The 19,634-nt window shown below is 40.5% G+C and overlaps 1 protein-coding gene across 1 annotated transcript in view; it reads left to right on the plus strand.

Annotated features, from left to right (window-relative positions):
- The window catches only part of gpr158a (G protein-coupled receptor 158a), a 598,627-nt gene that overhangs the window by 525,564 nt on the left and 53,429 nt on the right, over positions 1 to 19,634 (plus strand). Inside the window, exon 8 of the mRNA XM_073054683.1 lies at positions 19,240 to 19,378. Within this exon, the coding sequence (XP_072910784.1) occupies positions 19,240 to 19,378 (139 nt within the window). The remainder of the gene's footprint in view (positions 1 to 19,239; positions 19,379 to 19,634) is intronic.

A 19,634-nucleotide genomic window follows, 5' to 3' on the forward strand; every position in this document is an offset into this window, starting at 1 on the left:
ATGTTTAGGGATATGGCCAAGGAATGTTCATGCAGGCTACCCTGGTGGGGGGGGGGGGGTGTCATTGAACAAATCAAATTTATTCCATGCTTGTTGATGATACAAAGCTGCATGAGAAACTAAACCAGAGAGAGTACAGCAATGGTGGAAAGATAAAATGGATAATTAAATTGATGGGGAAGGAAGGTGGAAGATGAAATATAATGCAGGGAGGGGCAAAATTATACAATTTAGTAGGAAGAATGGAAAATTAGAAGCTTTTAGAAAAGATTTTATACTTTAGCATTTCAAAGAAGTTAAATTTGTCCTTATACTGTACATGTAGTAAATCACAGAACGTTAATATGTTATTAGAAAGGCTGTTAGAATAGGATAGGTACTGCATAAGTGTGAGGAATGGAATGGTAAATGGCCTTTGTGACTCCATCCCTGGCCCACTGTATAAGTTTGTTCAGTTTGAGAAAGCGAGAGCAAAATAATTGTAGATGTAGGAAGGCTGAAGTGAAAGCAGAAATTATCGAAGTTACTCAGAAGTTCATACAGCATCTGTGGTGCAAAACAGAATTTCAGTTTGACAGTATTTAATTAGAACTGGCGGTGAGAAATTATTTATGTTTCTGATCTAAACAACTTTGGTCTCTACCTTATCAATAATATTCCTTCTCCTTCTCAGCTACTTAAGATACACTTTTAGTCATTTTCCTAGTTCTGATGCAAGGTCATTGACCTGAAACATTAACTCGACTTATCTTTCCACCTACTGAATATCACTAGCAGCTTTTAGATTTATTTTAGCTAAGGAAGAATGTTTTTCTCAGGAGAGTTGTGAGAAAGCTTTACTGGTTTGATTCCGGGGCTGGAAGTAGTATCCCATGAGGACAGGTTGAATTGCTTAGTAAGAACAGGAGGCAACTTCATTGAAATGCGAACAATTTTTGGAGATGTTAAGAAACATTTTCTGGCTGAAGAATACAGTTGTGAATTTTTAGAAGATCACCCCTAAAGGCAGTAGCTAACTTATTTATTTTTAGTTTTTAGAAACATAGAAAACCTACAGCACAACACAGGCCCTTCAGCCCACGAAGTTGTGCCGAACATGTCCCAACCTTGGAAATTACTAGGTTTACCCATAGCCCTCTATTTTTCTAAGCTCCATGTACTTCTCCAAAAGTCTCTTAAAAGACCCTATTGTATCCACCTCCACTACCATTGCCGGCAGTCCATTCCATGCACTTACCACTCTCTGAGTGAAAAACTTACCCCTGACATCTCCTCTGTACATACTCCCCAGCACCTTAAACCTGTGTACTCTTGTAGCAACCATTTCAGCCCTGGGAAAAATCCTCTGACTATCTACATGATCAATGCCTCTCATCACCTTATACACCTCTATCAGGTCACCTCTCATTCTGTGTCGCTCCAAGGCCGAGTTCACTCACCCTATTCTCACAAGGCATGCTCCCCAATTCAGGCAACATCCTTGTAAATCTCTGCACCCTTTCTATGGCTTCCACATCCTTCCTGTAGTGAGGTGACCAGAACTGAGCACAGTACTCCAAGTGGGGTCTGACCAGGGTCCTACATAGCTGCAACATTACCTCTCGACTCCAAATTCAATTCCACGATTGATGAAGGCCAATACACCGTAAGCCTTCTTAACCACTGAGTTAACCTGCGCAGCTGCTTTGAGTGTCCTATAGACTCGGACCCCAAGATCCCTCTGATCCTCCACGCTGCCAAGAGTCTTACCATTAATACTATATTCTGCCATCATACTTGACCTACCAAAATGAACCACTCCACACTTATCTGGGTTGAACTCCATCTGCCACTTCTTAGCCCAGTCTTGCATACTATCAATGTCCCTCTGTAACCTCTGACAGCCCTCCACACTATCCACAACACCTCCAACTTTTGTGTCATCAGCAAACTTTCTAACCCATCTCTCCACTTCCTCATCCAGGTCATTTATAAAAATCATGAAGAGTACGGGTCCCAGAACAGATCCCTGAGGCACTCCACTGGTGACCAACCTCCATGCAGAATATGACCCGTCTACAACCACTCTTTGCCTTCTGTGGGCAAGCCAGTTCTGGATCCACAAAGCAATGTCCCCTTGGATCCCACACCTCCTTACTTTCTCAATAAGCCTTGCATGGGGTACCTTATCAACTGCCTTGCTGAAACCCATATACACTACATCTACTGCTCTTTCTTCATCAATGTGTTCAGTCATATCCAGAAAAAATCAGGCTTGTAAGGCACAACCTGCCCTTGACAAAGCCATGCTGAGTATTCCTAATCATATTATACCTCTCCAAATGTTCATAAATCCTGCCTCTTGGGATCTTCTCCATCAACTTACCAATCCCTGAGGTAAGACTCACTGTTCCATAATTTCCTGGGCTATCTCTTCTCCCTCTCTTGAATAAAGGAACAACATTCGCAACCCTCCAATCCTCCAGAACCTCTCCCGTCCCCATTGATGATGCAAGGATCATTGCCAGAGGGTCAGCAATCTCCTCCCTCGCTTCCCACAGTAGCCTGGGGTACATCCCATCTGGTCCCAGCGACTTATCCAACTTGATGCTTTCCAAAAGCTCTAGCACATCCTCTTTCTTAATATCTACATGCTCAAGCTTTTCAGTCTGCTGCAAGTCATCACTACAATCTCCAAGATCCTTTTCCATAGTGAATACTGAAGTAATGTATTCATTATGTACCTCTGCTATTTCCTCTGGTTCCATACACACTTTCCCACTGTCACACTTGATTGGTCCTATTCTTTCACATTTTATCCTCTTGCTTTTCACATACTTGTAGAATTCCTTGGGGTTTTCCTTAATCCTGCCCACCAAGGCCTTCTCATGACCCCTTCTGGCTCTCCTAATTTCCTTGTTAAGCTCAGTTCTATTAGCCTTATAATCTTCTAACATTACCTAGCTCTTTGAACCTTTTGTAAGCTTTTCTTTTCTTCTTGACTAGATTTATTACAGCCTTTGTACACCACGGTTCCTGTACCCTACCATACTTTCCTGTCTCATTGGAACATACCGTAAATTCCAGTGTATAAGCCAAGAATTTGACCCTAAATTTTTGTCCTAAAATTAGGGGGTCGGCTTATACAGAGGGTGCCAACTTTGGAAATATGAATAAACGGAAGACAGGTCATATTTTTTGGCTGTTTTGAGTCAAATTGGTTCCACTGTCGACGCATGAATTCTTTGGTTTGTTTAAACTCACATCCAGTGGCTGAAGCACGGACATCAAACCACTGGGCATGACTGCAATGTCCATATTTTCAGCTTTCAGTGCTGCTTTTGTCTCACCTGACAAGTGCGCCTTGAACATGTCCCAGACAAGTAGCGACTTTTCTTTCCCGAAACCTTCGGGACGTCGATGCCACACCTCTTTAACCCACTTCAAGCAACCCGCTTCGTCCATCCAGCGGCGTTCTTGAACGTCAACAACAACACCCCACGGGATTTTTCTGAGCAATCTTTATTTTTTGTCTCAACACAAGATCACGTCCATTCATAAATCGGGTGCACCAACTTTGCATAGCTTTGAAATTTCCGCTGACCTCATGGTGTTTTTCATCCCATTTCAATGCTTGAACTCGAATCATTTCTCTGGTAACAATGTATCGAGATGATCGCTGGTGATTCACCCACTCTGAAACTTTTCCTTCCAGTTCTGGCCACTGGCATGATTTCCGGCAGTTTGTACATTTCGTCTTTGGCATTTCCCTCAGTGTGTCCTCTGCCTTTCTCCACTCTCTCTCATTTACACTAAACTTCTTAGCAGCTGCAGAATTATTTGTTCCTTTAGCAAAATCAACAACCTTCAGCTTGAAGCCAGCATCATATCGCATTTGTTTTAATCTTTTATAGATGGTGATTGCAAACTCAATACTGAGTACATGTACTGATCCCACCACCCCGTGTTTTGTTTTAATGAGATTGTGATGGGTGCTAAATGGTTTCACGGGGGTTACATTTCAGAGGATTCTTTTCCATTGGAAACCTAATCCGAAATTTCTCTCCCTGATTTATTTATTAAGAATTCGCCTATAACGCTCTACAATGTGTAGACCTGTTTTCTTAGTAGGTACTAGTTCACAAAATTTCCAGGGTCTGGATCCAGCAAAGCTGAGTACCGGCATGTGAGATCTTGTGATCGTTTCTGGTTAAATCAAAAACCTCTACAAAAGGGGTCGGCTTATACAAAGGTAACATGAAAAAGTCACTTTTTTAACCTTGAAATTGGGGGTTGGCTTATACGCCGGGTCTGCTTATACCCTGGAATATACGGTACCTATGCAAATATCCCCTGAACATTTGCCACAATTTTTCTGTACTTTTCCCTGAGAACATCGGTTTCCAATTTCCTGCATGATAGCCTTATAATTCCCCTCACTCCAATTAAATGCTTTTATTCAGCAATCCAGTGAAGAACAGGCCCTTCCAGCCCACCCAGATGCACTACCTGGCAAACCCACCTATTTCACCCTATAGTGTAATCACAGGATAGTTTACAATGACCAAGTAACGTACTAACCAGTATGTCTTTGGACTGTGGGAGGAAATGAAGCACATGGGGAATCCCACACATTAACTTGGAGGAGCATACAAACTCTTTACAGACAACATCGGATTTGAACTCCAAACTGATGCCCTGAGCTTTAATAGCTTTGTAATAACTGATACACTGCTGTAGTCCGAATGTTGTGCATATTTAAGAACTTAAATTTTACTAGTCAAAATTTCCCTGCAATTTTATTTGAAGATTTCTAAATATGTCAATATATTCCAGTTACCAGATCCATAGGCAACTACCAAAAAACTTAAAATTTACCAAACTGTGTAAGCTGAAAATCTGAAATAGAAAACAGAAAATGCTGGAAACTTACAACAGATGGGGCCATTTCAAATAGAAGAGAAACAGAGTTATGTTTCCAGTCAAAGACCCTTTGAGAAAACTGATTATGTATGGTAGCTTTTAACTCAATTTAGATGGAAGAAAAAGATCACTTGATTGTTTTACAAATGCATTATTTGATGCATTCAGTTTTATACACTGGGTTGTATACACTGGAATTTAGAAGAATGAGAGGGGATCTGATTGAAAAATATAAGATTATTAAGGGATATCATGCTAGAGGCATGAAAAATGTTCCCGATGTTCGGGGAGTCCAGAACCAGAGGCCACAATTTAAGAATAAGGGGTAGGCCATTTAGAACAGAGTTGAGGAAAAACTTTTTCACCCAGAGAGTTGTGGATCTATGGAATGCTCTGCCTCAGAAGGCAGTGGAGGCCAATTCTCTGGATGCTTTCAAGAAAGAGTTAGATAGAGCTCTTAAAGATAGCGGAGTCAAGGGATATGGGGAGAGGGCAGGAACGGGGTACTGATTGTGGATGATCAGCCAAGATCACATTGAATGGCGGTGCTGGCTCGAAGGGCCGAATGGCCTACTCCTGCACCTATTGTTTATTGCTTTCCAAAATTCTCTGTGTCCAGTTGATTCAATATACCTGGGATAATCTTAAATATTTATTAAATAGAGTTGAGAAGATATCTCGCACATGGGAGAAGTTTGTCCGCATATCAATTGCACTAAACAGTAAATATTATTTGCATGTGCTTCTTGTCTTCTTCTTCCAAATTTACTTCCATTGCTTTTAAATCGAACAAGGATTTGGAAGTGGAGAGCAATGAGCAGGCATTGTCATGGTTCACATTTGTATTACAGATCCAAAAGCAAGTCAGTCAGCAGCACTGGCAGGGTCCTGCATTATTAACAATTTGAGCCTTGGTCTTTCTGCAGTATATTTTAATCTTCAATGGATTAAGGGTATGAGAAGTGAGGAGAAGGGGGTGTAAGTTGAGGTGGTCTCAATCTAGGTGGTGTCCACTCACAGATACAGGCACCTGGTGGCCCAAATGATGACTCAAGGACGTCCAGTTGCTGATTGTCGGAGTGCAATGTGTGAAGGTGGTCAAAAGACTTGACGAACCTAGCCAAAGGGAGTTTACTAACAGAGTGACTTTCAGAATGAATGCAGTCTCATTGTAATATTTAAATGATCAGCTTGCCTCCTGCGAGGAACATAATTGCTGTCCCTTTGTCTGATCTCCATTTTTAAAAAAAGTTGTCAGGTTCCAACTCATTTTAGATCTTTCTGAATTTTAAAGAGTCATGCTGTCTGCCTGAGGAGCTGTCAGCTGGACACCAGCCCAAGAGGCCAGAGGAGTGGCAGCAAAGCTATGGATGTGTAGCAATATAACAGAGCAGTACTGGAAGCATTGACTTTGAATGGAAAGGAAAAGGCTTTGCACTGTTTATTATTGTAACTTTTATTACAGTATGAATAAAATTTACCTATTCAATCTCCTACCATCCTTGAAGGCTGTATTCTATATTGTCCCAAGCAATGTTTTCTATAGGTATCATTTATCCTACTTCACATTTATCTGACAGCGTGTACATTGGCAGTGTAGTGAGATAACACTGTCAGTGCTTCACCTTCCTGGAAGCACTACCCCCTCTCCCTTGGATGGGGTCAACATTATGTGGGTCCTCAACAGTGTCTGGGTAACGTAAAACCTGGATGTGCAGGCTGGCAACAGTCAGGTCCCATCAATTCCTCCACTGGAACTGTATTCGTTCATTCTTTTCAAACTGGTGTTAATTCCTAATATATCTGTGCCTCAATCCAGATTAAAAGTTTTAAAAGTGTTAAAAATATTCAACTCTGATTTCAAAACCCTGTTTTAGCAAGGTAACCATTTTTACACATGTTATTACTTCTTCATTCCATAAATATTTTAGTGCAGCTGAGGATATTTTTTTTCTTCTTAAATCTCAGCCCATGATTCCAGGTACTTTTAATGTTAATTGTTTAGAGGCACATCTATCTTTAAGCTGCTTGGAATCAGACCATAAATAGAAGTAGCAATACATTAATTATATGGAAGCTTTTGCATTGAAACAAAAAGGCTGATGTTTTAAAAATATTCATCACTATTAGTAGCAGAAAACAACTCTTGTACTTGTGGATAACAATGTAAGTTTGCAAGACTGAAGTTCAGTTTATTTTGACAGAAAGTACTTGGTTTGAAGATGAACCAGTGAAGAGAACTGGTGATTTTTTTTGTCAGATACTGTAGGTTATAATGTGAAAGAAGGTGTATAGCAAACAGAAATAAATTGTCCCTTGGGCAGTCATATTTCTATTTATACGCTTAATTAGATGCTCCTCCTGACATGGGGCCAATATATTGGAACACAGCACTGTGAAATCTGAAGATTAGTTGAATATGCCATACATAGTTTTACATGTTTTCACAATCACTGAAAACTTTTAAAAAAAGCTAATAATGGTCTCATGAATAACAGGGGAAACTAAGTTTTGTGCCAGGCCTGGACTGGACGGTAGACATTCTTGTATTTGGCTTACTGAAGGCAGGGCAGCACAGAAGAAGGTGACACAGTAATGCTTTACAATGGCAGCAGCCTGGGTTCAATTCCTGTCTCAACTCTAAGGAGCTTATGTGTTCTTTTGTGACCGTGTGGGTTCTCTGGGTGCTCCAGTTTCCTCCCACGTTACAAAGGTGAACAGGTTCATAAGTTGTGGACAAGCTATGTTGATGCCGGAAGCATGGTGGCCCATGTGCGCGTCCCTCAGTACATTCACAGACTGTGTTGGTCATTGACACAAACAGCACTTAGCTGTATGTTTCAATGTACATGTGACAAATAAAGCTAATCTTTCAAATGTTTCTTCCATCCTCAGCATTCAAAATTAAAGATTCTCCATTATTTATTGTCATTCTTCAGTACAGGAGTGTAAAGGAAAAAGAAATGATTGTTGCAGCTTCAGGTTCCTCAGCGTCCACATCACTGAGGACCTCTTATGGTCTGTACACACCAGCTGTGTGGTGAAAAAGGCACAACAGCACCTTTTTCACCTCAGACGGTTGAGGAAGTTTGGTATGGGCCCCTAAATCCAACGAACTTTTTACAGGGGCACAGTTGAGAGCATCCTGACTGGCTGCATCGCTGCCTGGTGTAGGAACTGTACTTCCCTTAATCGCAGGACTCTGCAGAGAGTAGTCTGGACAGCCCAGCACATCTGTAGTTGTGAACTTCCCATGATTCAGGACATTTACAAGGACAGGTGTGTAAAAAGGGCCCGGAGGATCATTGGGGACCCAAGCCATCCCAACCACAATCTATTCCAGCTGTTGCCATCTGGGAACATAAAAGCCAGAACCAACAGGCTCCGGGGCAGCTTCTTCCAACAGGCCGTCAGACTAATTAATTCACGCTGATTTGAGTGTACTCTGTATTTGATTGACTATTCTATTTATTATAAATTACTATGATTACACATTGCACATTTAGATGGAGATGTAACGTAAAGATTTTTACTCCTCATGTATGTGAAGGATGTTAGAATAAAGTCAATTCAATGATGCAGCATAAATAAACACCATAAACATAAAAATCACAGTAAAACCAAAAAAAACCAGAATAAATATAAATATAAAATCAATCCTACAAAAACAATGTAGATGTAATTATTAAATATATATATAGACTGATTGTACAGAATATACATAAAGTGACATGTGATGCGTATGTAATAGGGTCAGAGTTCAGAGTTCAATCCCAGATCCTCAGTAAAGGAGTTTTTATGTCCTCCCCATGGAAAGTGTGGGTTTCCTCCCAGTGCTCCAGTTTTTTTCCCACAATCCAAAGTTATACTGGTTAGTAGGTTAATGAGTCATTGTAAATTGTTCCGTGATTACATTAGGGTTAAATCAGGGGTTGCAAGCAACACACCTCAAAGGGCTGGAAGGACTTATTCCATGCTGTATCAGAAAATTATTTATTTATTTATTTAAGAAAGACATTTCCTTTGATTAGGTGGACTAGGACTAGTAGACATAGTCTCCAAGTAAGGAAAAGGCCATGTAGGACTAAAACAACAGAAATAATTTCACTGAAAGGAGGCTAAACCTTTGGAAATCTGTATGCTTCAAGGCTGTGTAGGCTCAGTCATTGATTGTACTAAAATCTGAGATTGACAAGTTTCTGGATAATAGAGTCAAGAACTTTGGGCACAATGTTGGGGGTGGAAAATCAGCCACAAACTTGGTCGGAAGACCCAAATGGCCTGTTCCTGTTTATTAACCCAAAAATGATAATACAACCACAAATTCTGAATTGGTAGCTGGTTTTAGCCACAAGATGTAATTCAGCAAATCTTCTCCATTCCTCGGTAGAATATCACACTTTCCACTTAACGCTACAGTGTTACAATTTCCAAAAGCTAGAGATGACTAATGGAATTTCATAATAGAAACTGAGAAGCTTGGGCCAGAAACACCTGACTTCCCTTTGTAAACTTCAGCTCCCCCTGGACTCCAAAGATGTATTTTCTACCCTTTGAAATAAGGTCAGGCATCATCTGGGGAGAGTGAAATGGGGTAATGGTTCAAGTCAATGATTTTTCATCAGAGCAAGGTAAATTTTGAGAACATTCTAAGTTGTGGAGAAGGAGTGGAGAGGACAAATGAAGTGTCTACCATAGTATGGGGAGATACAACGGTGGCACTTAAAATTGGTGAAGGCCTCTTAAATGCAAAGGAGGTGAAATGGAACGGGGGATAGGAATTAACTGATACAATGACACAACGGTGAGATTCTGCAATCTGCAGCATCTGGAAAACTCAAATCAAGTGAAAGAGGATTCCGGAAATACTTAGCAGGCCAGGTAGCATCTGTGGAGAGAGAAACAATAACCTTTGGGTGAAAATGGTATTCAAGGCTGAGTTATAATATCAGAATATAATCTACATATTTAAAGGAAGATCTGATGTATTTCATGAGGCATTCTTATATCTGGAAATGTTTTGAAAAGTGTTGATAATAGGAAGAAAGTGGTAAATGAGAAGCAAACAGAACATTGTCTGGGAAATTCAATAGGTTTCAGTAGGTACTTTTAATATCAGAGAAATGTATACAATATACATCCTAAAATTCTTTTTCTATAGCCATTTTTCCATCTTCTGAAAGATCTCAGCCTGAACTATTGGATGTTTATTCCCTTCTTCCAGCATCTACAGAATCTCCTGTGTTCCATAAGGGTGCTGGGTTAGACTTATTTTCTCTGCAGGTGGCTTGTCTTGTTCTTAAGTACAATATCTCCTGCTAACAGAGCAGCAAAAGAGAATTCTTAGTTACTTCATGGTTCTTTTCACTTGCTGCTCACTGTTTTATTTAATGGAAAATAAAGCAACTGGCCAGAGGCATAAACAGAAAAAAATTTAACAAAGCAGCCATCCGCATCAATGATCCAATTTAAAAAAAAAACTGAATACTTGCTTATCAGTTATTTTCAGCATGTCACCCTCTTCTTCCAACACCCACACACTTGAGTCATCGAGTCATAAAGCAATGAAACTGGTCCTTCGGCCGATAGAGTCTGCAACAAACATCAAACATACATCTACACTAATTCCATTTTATTCTTCTCACATTCCCATCGACTCTTCCCAGTTTGCACCATTCACCTACACACGAGGGACAATATGCAGTGATCAGTCAGCCTACCGAGTCGCCTTCACTAGCCAGGGACTTTTCTTCATTGTTAGCTGATTAGTCGATACCGTAACATTCAAACATGTGAGCCAGACTCTGGAGCAACACACACAAGATGCTGGAGGAATTTGGCAGTTCAGGCAGCTTCTATGGAAAAGAGTAAACAGTCGACGTTTCAGGCCGAGACCCTTCTTCAGTACTCCAGATTTTATTTTGTTGTTTATTTTTTGATGGCTGGATATGTCTTTAGTTGCTGCTGCTGAGTGGGCACCAAAGTTTCAGCCATTGCTTGTACTTCTCTCAGGATATTTAGTTCCATTCATATCAGTGGATCAGTTGCTAACCCTCTTACATCAAAGTCAGAAGGGTGTGGGTTACATTCCCTCTCGAGAGACATGAATATATTATTCAAAGCTGACATAGTTTAGCACCAAGAGATGGCTGAACAACAGAAGCACTGTCTTCACATGACATGTTAAACTCATGTTCTGTCTATCCCTGGTATACGTAAAATATCCCATTGACTCTACTCTGAGGACCCTGAATACCAGCTGATATAATCTTTCAATTAACATCACTAAACAGGTTGTCGGACTGTTATTGAAGTTCAAAATTCAAAGTAAATTTCTTAACAAAATAAATATATGCCACCATATACAACCCTGTAATTAATTTTCTTGCAGGATACTCAATAAATAATAACCATACAGAATCAATGAAACAATGCACCAACTTGGGTGTGCAACCAGAGTGCAAAAGACAACAAACTGCAAATACCACAATAAAAAATTAATAATGATAAACAAATAATCAATAAATATTGAAACCATAAGATGAGGAGTCTTCAAAAGTGAGTCCATTTGTTGTGGGAACATTTTAATGATGGGGCAAGTGAAGTTATCCCCTTTGCTTCAAAGCCTGATGGTTGAGGGGTGATAATTGTTCTTGAAGCTGGTGGTCTGAGTCCTGAGGTTCCTGATGGCAGCAGAGAGAAGAGAGCATGACCTGGGCGGTGGGAGTCCCTGATGACGGATGCTGCTTTCCTGAGACAGCAGTCCATGTAGATGCGCTCAATACTGGGAAGGCTTTACCAATGATGAACTGGGCTGTATTTACTACTTTGGTAGGATTTTCCATTCAAGGGCATCGGTGTTTCCATACCAGGCTGGATGCAAGCCAGTCAATATACTCTCCAACACACTTCTGCAGAAGTTTACCAGTTTTAGATGTCATGCTCAATCTTTGCAAACATTTAAGGAAGAAGAGGCACTGCTCTGCTTTCTTCATAATTGCATTTATGTGCTGGGCCCAGGACAAGTCCTCCAATTTCCTCTACTTGAAGTAAGTATTTATCTGCTTGGTCTTACAGTCATTGAGAAAGAGGTTGTTGTTGTGGCATGACTCAGCCAGATTTTCAATCTCCCTCTTATATGCTGATTTATCACCACCTTTGATTCAGCCTACGACAGTGGTACCATTAGCAAACTTGAATATGGCATTCCAGCTGTGCTTAGCTACAAAGTCAGAAGCATAAAGTGAACAGAACAGGGGCTAAGCACTCAGCGTTGTGATGTACATGTGCTTATGGAGATTGTGGAGGAGATGTTGTCTGCAAGTGACCATGGGTGAAAGTCCAAGGATTTGCTCTGTGCCTGTCTCCCAAGTAAATATTGTCACCTTAGCTTCATTTTGTGATGTGTTCCTTGTGCTTCCTCTTCCTTCACTTTTGCTTTTCAAAACTGCTTAAGAACTAATGAATTTAATCAATACTCTACCATTTCTTTGTTCCTCATTACAAATTCCATGTTTTCCTGTACAACCAGTGCTTGTTTCCACCCTAATCGTTTCCTCTTCACACATCTGTAGAACTCGTGCAGTCAACTTTTCTATTATCTGCAAAATTGCTCTCATCAACACACAGAAAGTGCTGGAAAGCTCAGTGGGTTAGGCAGCATCTCAGGAAGAAAATGAGTGTAGGACATTTTGGGCCAAGATTCTTTATCAGGACTGGAAAGAAAGGGGGCAGAAACCAAAACACAAGAGTAGGAGGAGAGGACAGAGCAGAATCTGGCAATTGATTGGTGAATTCAGGTGGGGGCGGAGGCAGAAGGTGGGGCGGTGGATGTGAATGATGTGAGAAGCTGCGAAGCGATAAGTGGGGAAGTAAGTTAGAGTAAAGGCAAGGAATTGGGAGCCAGGGGGAGGAAGGTGAAGGTGATGGGCAAGATATGAGGGAGTGGGAATGGAAAGAGAAGGGGTAACAGGGCCATAGGAGAATGGGTCTTTGCAGGAAACATCAACACTCCATAGATGTTGCCTAACCTGCTGATTTCCTCCAGCATTTTCTGTATGTTGATCCAGATTTGCAGTATTTGCAGTCCCTTCTGTGTCTCTGTTTTGCAAGCTTGTTCTCATACTCCATCTGCCCTCCCATAATTAATCCCTTGCTCCTCCTTTGTAGAATTGATGCACCATCAATAACTCTCTGAGACGTGAGGCGAGATATAGGCTTTTATTGACTGGAAGAAAGAACAAGCAGCAATTGACCACCATGCTACATCCTGGAGACTGAGAGGCAGGGCTCAGGCCCCAATCGCCTTTATACCGGGGTCTGTGGGAGGAGCCACAGGAGCAGTCAGCGGGGGGGGGGGGGGGGAGCATGTCCAGACAGGTAGATGTACCTCACCATAAGAATCGTAAATTGATTCTAGTTCTCAGGTTTGCAGCTTTATTTGTCTCCTCATTGGACATATTACTATTCTGAATTTCCCTTGTGAGCCATGGATGAACCATCCTTCCTGTTTTCTCTTTGTGCCAGACAGGAATGAACAATTCTGGTCATTCATCTCAGACAGTTCATTCCAGATTCCAATTACTGAATAAAAAATTTCTTCCTCAAATCCCCTCTGAATCTCTTTGCCCTTCACCTTATGCTTATGTTTTATGGTTTAGTATCTTTGTTGTCGGGTTTGGGCAGCATGGTATTGTAGTGGTTAGCACAACGCTTTACGGTACCAGCAATCCTGATCCCATTCCTGACACTGTCTGTAAGGAGTTTGCACATTCTCCCCATGATCATGTGTGAGTCCAGAGATTTACCAGTTAATTGGTCATTGTAAATTGTCCCATGATTAGGCTAGAATTAAATTGGAGGTTGGTGGGTGTTGCAGCTCAAAGCGCTGGAAGAACCATTCCATGCTTTATCTCAATAAAATAAATAAAATTAAATTAAAAGAAATAAAATTTTCATACTATCCACCTATTTCCTAAATAATTCTGGATCTCTTTATCAAGTCTTCCTTCAGCCTCCTTCATTCCAAAGAAAACAGACACAGCCTCTTGTCATTACTGAAATAATATTCCATTACACTAACATCCTGCTGGATCTCTGCCTCTTCCCCAGAGGGATCATGTGCTTCTACTGTACAGCAACTCAGAACTCTACAAAGTACTCTGTTATCCAATGGCTTAGTTACTTGATGAAACTTTGGAACTCTGTCAGGAGAGATGGTGTCCAGTAGTCAAATGTGTTCCACATGGAAATCCGTCAGCCTCTGGACATCAAAAGAATGAGAAACATGGGCCATTTGTTTAAAAATTTGCTTTCCCTTCTTCTGATTAGCATTAGTTCCCATCCCACTACCCTTTTAGTTCAAAATCTCCTTCTACCTTGTAAACACACTCTTTTGGACGATGGTCCTGATAACGCCCGTCCAGCTTGGACGAGTCATCTTCCCTCACTGCCGCTCTGTTCCTTAGCTGTGGTGTGACTGGATCCCCAAAGCGTACTGTATACCTACACCTCAGCAACAGGGGTGCTCCATCCACAGACTTAGCTCCGAAATCTAGTTAAACAGTTGCTGCATCTGGATAACATACCTGCACAGATGGTCAACAGAGACAACAGGAAGTGTCCTAGGTTTCCCAAATAGTACAGGATAAGCCATAAGTGCAAGATCCCCTAACATGACCTACTTGTTACTTTAAGTTAACTTAAAAGCTATTCCCAAGAAGAGCGGAACGAGCTGCCTCAATGACTATTGTCTGGTGACACTCACATCTACTGTGACGAAAAGCTTTGAGAGGTTGGTCATGGCTAGAGTTGTCTCCTACCTGAACGAGGATTTCAACGTGCTGCAATTTGCCTGCTGTTACAACAGCTCTACAACGGACACAGTCTCACTGGCTCTTCACTCGGCTTTGGAGCACCTGAACAGGGATATACCTACGTCAGGCTGTGGTTTATTAATTACAGCTTAGTTTTTAATTTCATTATCCTCTCAGAAATAATCAACATACCTGGGCCTCTGCAACAGGATCCTCAACACCCTCATCAGGAGACCACAGTCAATGTGGACCATAATAACATCTCCTCCTCACTGATAATAAGCAAGGTGCACCACAAGGGTGTGTGCTTAGTCCACTGCTCTGCTCTCTCTACCCTGAATACACTATGGCTGGGCATAACTCAAGCTCTTTCTATAAATTTGCTGATTACACCACTGTTGTTGGCAGAATCTCAGATCATGACAAGGAGATGTACAGAAGTGAGATAGATTCAAGGTTCATGTTCAAGTACATTTAGAAACATAGAAAACCTACAGCTCAATACAGGCACAAACATGAGGAAATCTGCAGATGCTGGAAATTCAAGCAACACACACAAAATGCTGGTGGGACGCAGCAGGCCAGGCAGCGTCTATAGGGAGAAGCACTGTCGACGTTTTGGGCCGAGACCCTTTGTCAGCACAATAAATACAGGCCTTTCGGCCCACAATGCTGTGCTGAACATGCACTTATTTAGAAAAATTACCTAGGGTTACTCATAGCCCTCTATTTTTCTAAGCTCCATGTACCTATCCAGCAGTCTCTTAAAAGGCCCTCGCCGGCAGCCCATTCCATGCACCCACCACTCTGTGTAAAAAACTTACCCCTGACGTCCCCTCTGTACCTACTCCAAGCACCTTAAAACTGTGCCCTCTCATCAAAGAATGTATACATTACACTCAACGTCACTAAATCCGAGGAACTGATTGTGGACTTCAGGAAGGGGAAATCAGGAGGACGTACACCGGTTCCCATTGAGGGGCCAGCAGTGGAAAGTGTGAGCAACTTCAATTTCCTGGGCAACAACATCTCAGAGAATCTATCTAGGGTCCAGCACATAGATGCAATCACAAAGAAGGCATACTAGTGGCTAAGCCACATTCCCCTCGCCATTAGATCTCGGAGTGGCCCATAAACTCATGAACACTACCTCACTGTTCCTCTTTTGTAATATTTATTTATTTTATTCACTACATTAACTTCCAGTCATTCTTTTGTTTCATACTGTACTGCTGCCCCACACAACAAATTTCAAAACATATGTCAGTGGTATTACACATAATTCTCATGCTGAGATTTTAAAGTTCAACGAGCCTCTTTTCACATTCCTTTAAATCCACTGAGCTTCTTTTCCCACGTGAGGAGGAAGCCACATCTGGTCATGATGAAGGGTCTTGGCCAAAGTCATTTACTATTTATTCATTTCCGTAGATGTTGTCTGACCTGCTGAGTTCTTAAATAACTTTGTGTGTGCTGCTCTGGATTTCCAGAATCTGCAGAAACTCTAGCGTTTCAAATTTTCTCTGCACTCCTTCAAACTACAGTCTATTAAACTACAATTCTGTTTTGAAATAGGGGAAAAGATCTAATAAAAACAGCCAATATTTTTGTTTGCAGATTTTTAGGATAATTATTTCAGTGCTAACTGTATTGTTAAGTACCAAATGTACTTAAATTGGCCATTTAGTAAAATTGTTTATTTTGTTTTAGTGTGAGTACATTGCAAGCAGCACCAAAACCCAGCAAAGATTTACGGTTAAATTGTTATTCTTTCTCTCCAGGCAAGACAAGGGTTTTATAAAAACTGTCTATCAAGCACCACTGGACTCTGTTAAATCTATCTACTTAGTGTGAGGTTGAAGTTGGTCATTGGTGATAATGCAAAGTAGGTGATAATTAATTGATAGTGCATTCCACAGCCTGCACTATTTTTCTTTCCCATCAATTATTTGAAAATTGAGCAATGTGTAAAATGGGCTGCTGATTTCCTTTTGCCTGTCAAAGTTTGTTTTAACTCCCCATGAAAATCTTGAAAGTACTCAGCAGGTCAGATAGCATATGTGAAGTGAAGAATAGATTAGTGATTCTCCTTACTATCTGCTTTCCTGTGAAAGAATAACTTTAATGAGAATAAATATAAGACCAGAAGACATAATTATACTCCGTATCTGAATAATGCTAACATGCCCCTTTATAATATCGTTCTTTTAATTGAAGCCCTATGTTTGTGTCCAAAGTAGGAATTAAAAATATTGATGAAGACACTAGATTAAATCAGGTGATTCAGGGTTATAATAAAAAGCAAAATCTTACTTTGGAGGGTGAAGTTCCATTTTTAATGGAACAATGATAGTAAGAATTTCTATAGATGTGTTTTATTCACTGTGACCTATCTACAATGTGCTGTAATGTAGATTAGCTCCTTTCAGTTCAGTGTCAAGAAAATTATTGATACTCTAGAAGTAATCAAAAGATTGATGAAGATCAGGCTGCAAATGCTGTCTTCAGGAGTTTAGTAAGGTATGAGACAAGGTCCACATTGTAGGCTGCTCTAAATAGTTAAGGCACATGGAGTCCAGTGGAGTCCAGTTGGCTAATTGAATTCAAAAATCCTTTGGTGATAAGAGGCAGAGAGTAGTGGTGAATGTTTTTCTGTTGGAAGTTTAATACTAGTGGGGATCAGAGCTGGGACCTTTGCTTGACTTGGATATGAATATAACAGGATGACCACTACACTTGTGATTGTGGTGTTGTAAATAGTGAGAAAGATTTCTTAGGCAACGACAAAAGATACAATAGGAAAACTGAGCAGAGAGGAAGCAAGTGGAACTTAATCCGAACAAGTTTGAAGTCAAACAGGGATAGGCAATGCTTAAATGATATGGCACTAGGGAATGTTGACAAATAGAGAGAGACCAAGGGGTTCAAGCACATATTTCCCTGAAGTAGCAACACAGGTAAATAGAATGGTGAAAAATGCATATGAATGTGGATAGAATGTTGGTATATAGAATATAAGAGTTGAGATGCAAAGTTGCAACTTTACAAAACACTGGTTAGACTGTATTTGACTGCATGCAGTCCTGGTCACTGCAATAAGGAAGGATGTGATTGTACTGGAGAGGCCGCAGAGGACATCCATCAATAAATAGCCTGAATTGAAGAATGACTTATGAAGAGGTTGGACTTGCGTTCACTAGAGTGAAGGAAGGATGACCTGATATAGGTATGCGTGATGAGGAGAGACACAGATAGAATAGTATAAACCTTTTGCCCATAGTAGGGATATCACAAACAAAAGAGTATATGCTTTAAGCAAAAGGAATGAATTTTTAAGGAGATCTAAGGTTTAACCTGTTTTACACAGGAGTGGTAGAATCAAATACAATCATGATTTTTAAGAGGTACTTAGACAGAAGTAGAAAAGGCATAAAAGATTACCATCCAAATGGGGAAAATCAGGTTATAGTACAGTACATGGGCCAACATGCCAGTATAAATGCACGGGCTGATTGCATAAAGAGGCCTGTAGATAGGTTGCATGCACATAGTATTTTTCCCAAGGTTGGGGGATCAAGAACTGGAGGACATAGGTTGAAGACAATCGCTTTAACAGAAACTTGATGGGCAACATTTTTACACAAAGTATGATAATTATATGGAATGAGCTGCTAGGTGAAATGGTTGAGGTAGTACAATAACAACATTTTAAAGATACAGTTTGATAGCTATATGATTTTGAAAGTTACGGAACAAATGCTGGAATAGGGGACAGACTTGGATGGGATATCTTGGTCGTCCTGGACGAGTTGGACGAAAGGGCCTGTTTCTGTGCTGCATAACTCTAACTCTGTGAAAGGCTTTCTCCCTCCTCACATATATGAGCACTTCATTAAGTGTCATTCTATTTCACTGCTTTATGCATTATTAACTTTGTGTAGAACGAGATTGCCATTTCCAATTCATTGGAAGGAGAAAGAATCTTACATTTTCCAATGAGGATGTTATTTTATGACTACCATTAGCCAGTTTAAGATATATAGGTTAAAACCATTATTATGCTAGCAGTCTTTTATAAATCAAGGCTAGATAGATATGGTGTTGTGTAGATTTTTGTTAAAGATCACTTACTCATCAGTTTAAATAAAACTTTAGTTTGACTAAGTCAGCCAATTCATTATCCACATGTGCAGGAGTGTCTTCACTCACTGCAATGGGAATGGCCAAAAGGCCAATCTATATCTGCCTTAACCTGGAAAAGAATTTAATTGGTGGAGCTATTCTACATAATTAACTCATGTGTCAGGAGGGATATCCTATTTAAGAGAGACCAGTTTTAATTGTCTAATTAAACAAATACCTTGGTTATCAAACTGGTCTTATGAGCTTATTCTCTGTGTTTTGCTATATGCAAGATAGTTTTTGTTACTCCAAGCTGTGATACTGTGAATACTGCCATTGCTTTCTGCTAATGAAAGACTCTCAAAGTCACTTGGTTCCTTTTTTGCTTTCTCTCCTGCAGCTGAATTTCTCTTCCTCCTTTGGGGGGTATATCTCTGCTATGCAGTGCGGACAGTGCCATCGGCATTTCATGAACCACGCTACATGGCTGTAGCTGTCCATAATGAACTCATTATATCTGCTATATTCTATACAATCAGGTAAGAAGCCTGCTGGATCTTAAACCTCACTGCTAAAAGCTAAAGGCAAAGAGGGTTTTTTAAATTATTTTTCCATTTTGAGAATAATAGGAGCAAGAGTAGGAGTTTTGACAAAATAATTCCTGTGTGATGCTGTTTATCTGCTTTAACTCCACTAGTTTTCTTCAGTCTCTTATTGTTAGTGTAGGCCTTCTTAGACAAAATAAGACTGACAACAAATGTTGTCTTGCTGTCAGCCCTCAGCCAGTGATCTTCA

Source organism: Hemitrygon akajei, chromosome 8 (assembly GCF_048418815.1).
Source record: "Hemitrygon akajei chromosome 8, sHemAka1.3, whole genome shotgun sequence".
NCBI lineage: Eukaryota > Metazoa > Chordata > Chondrichthyes > Myliobatiformes > Dasyatidae > Hemitrygon > Hemitrygon akajei.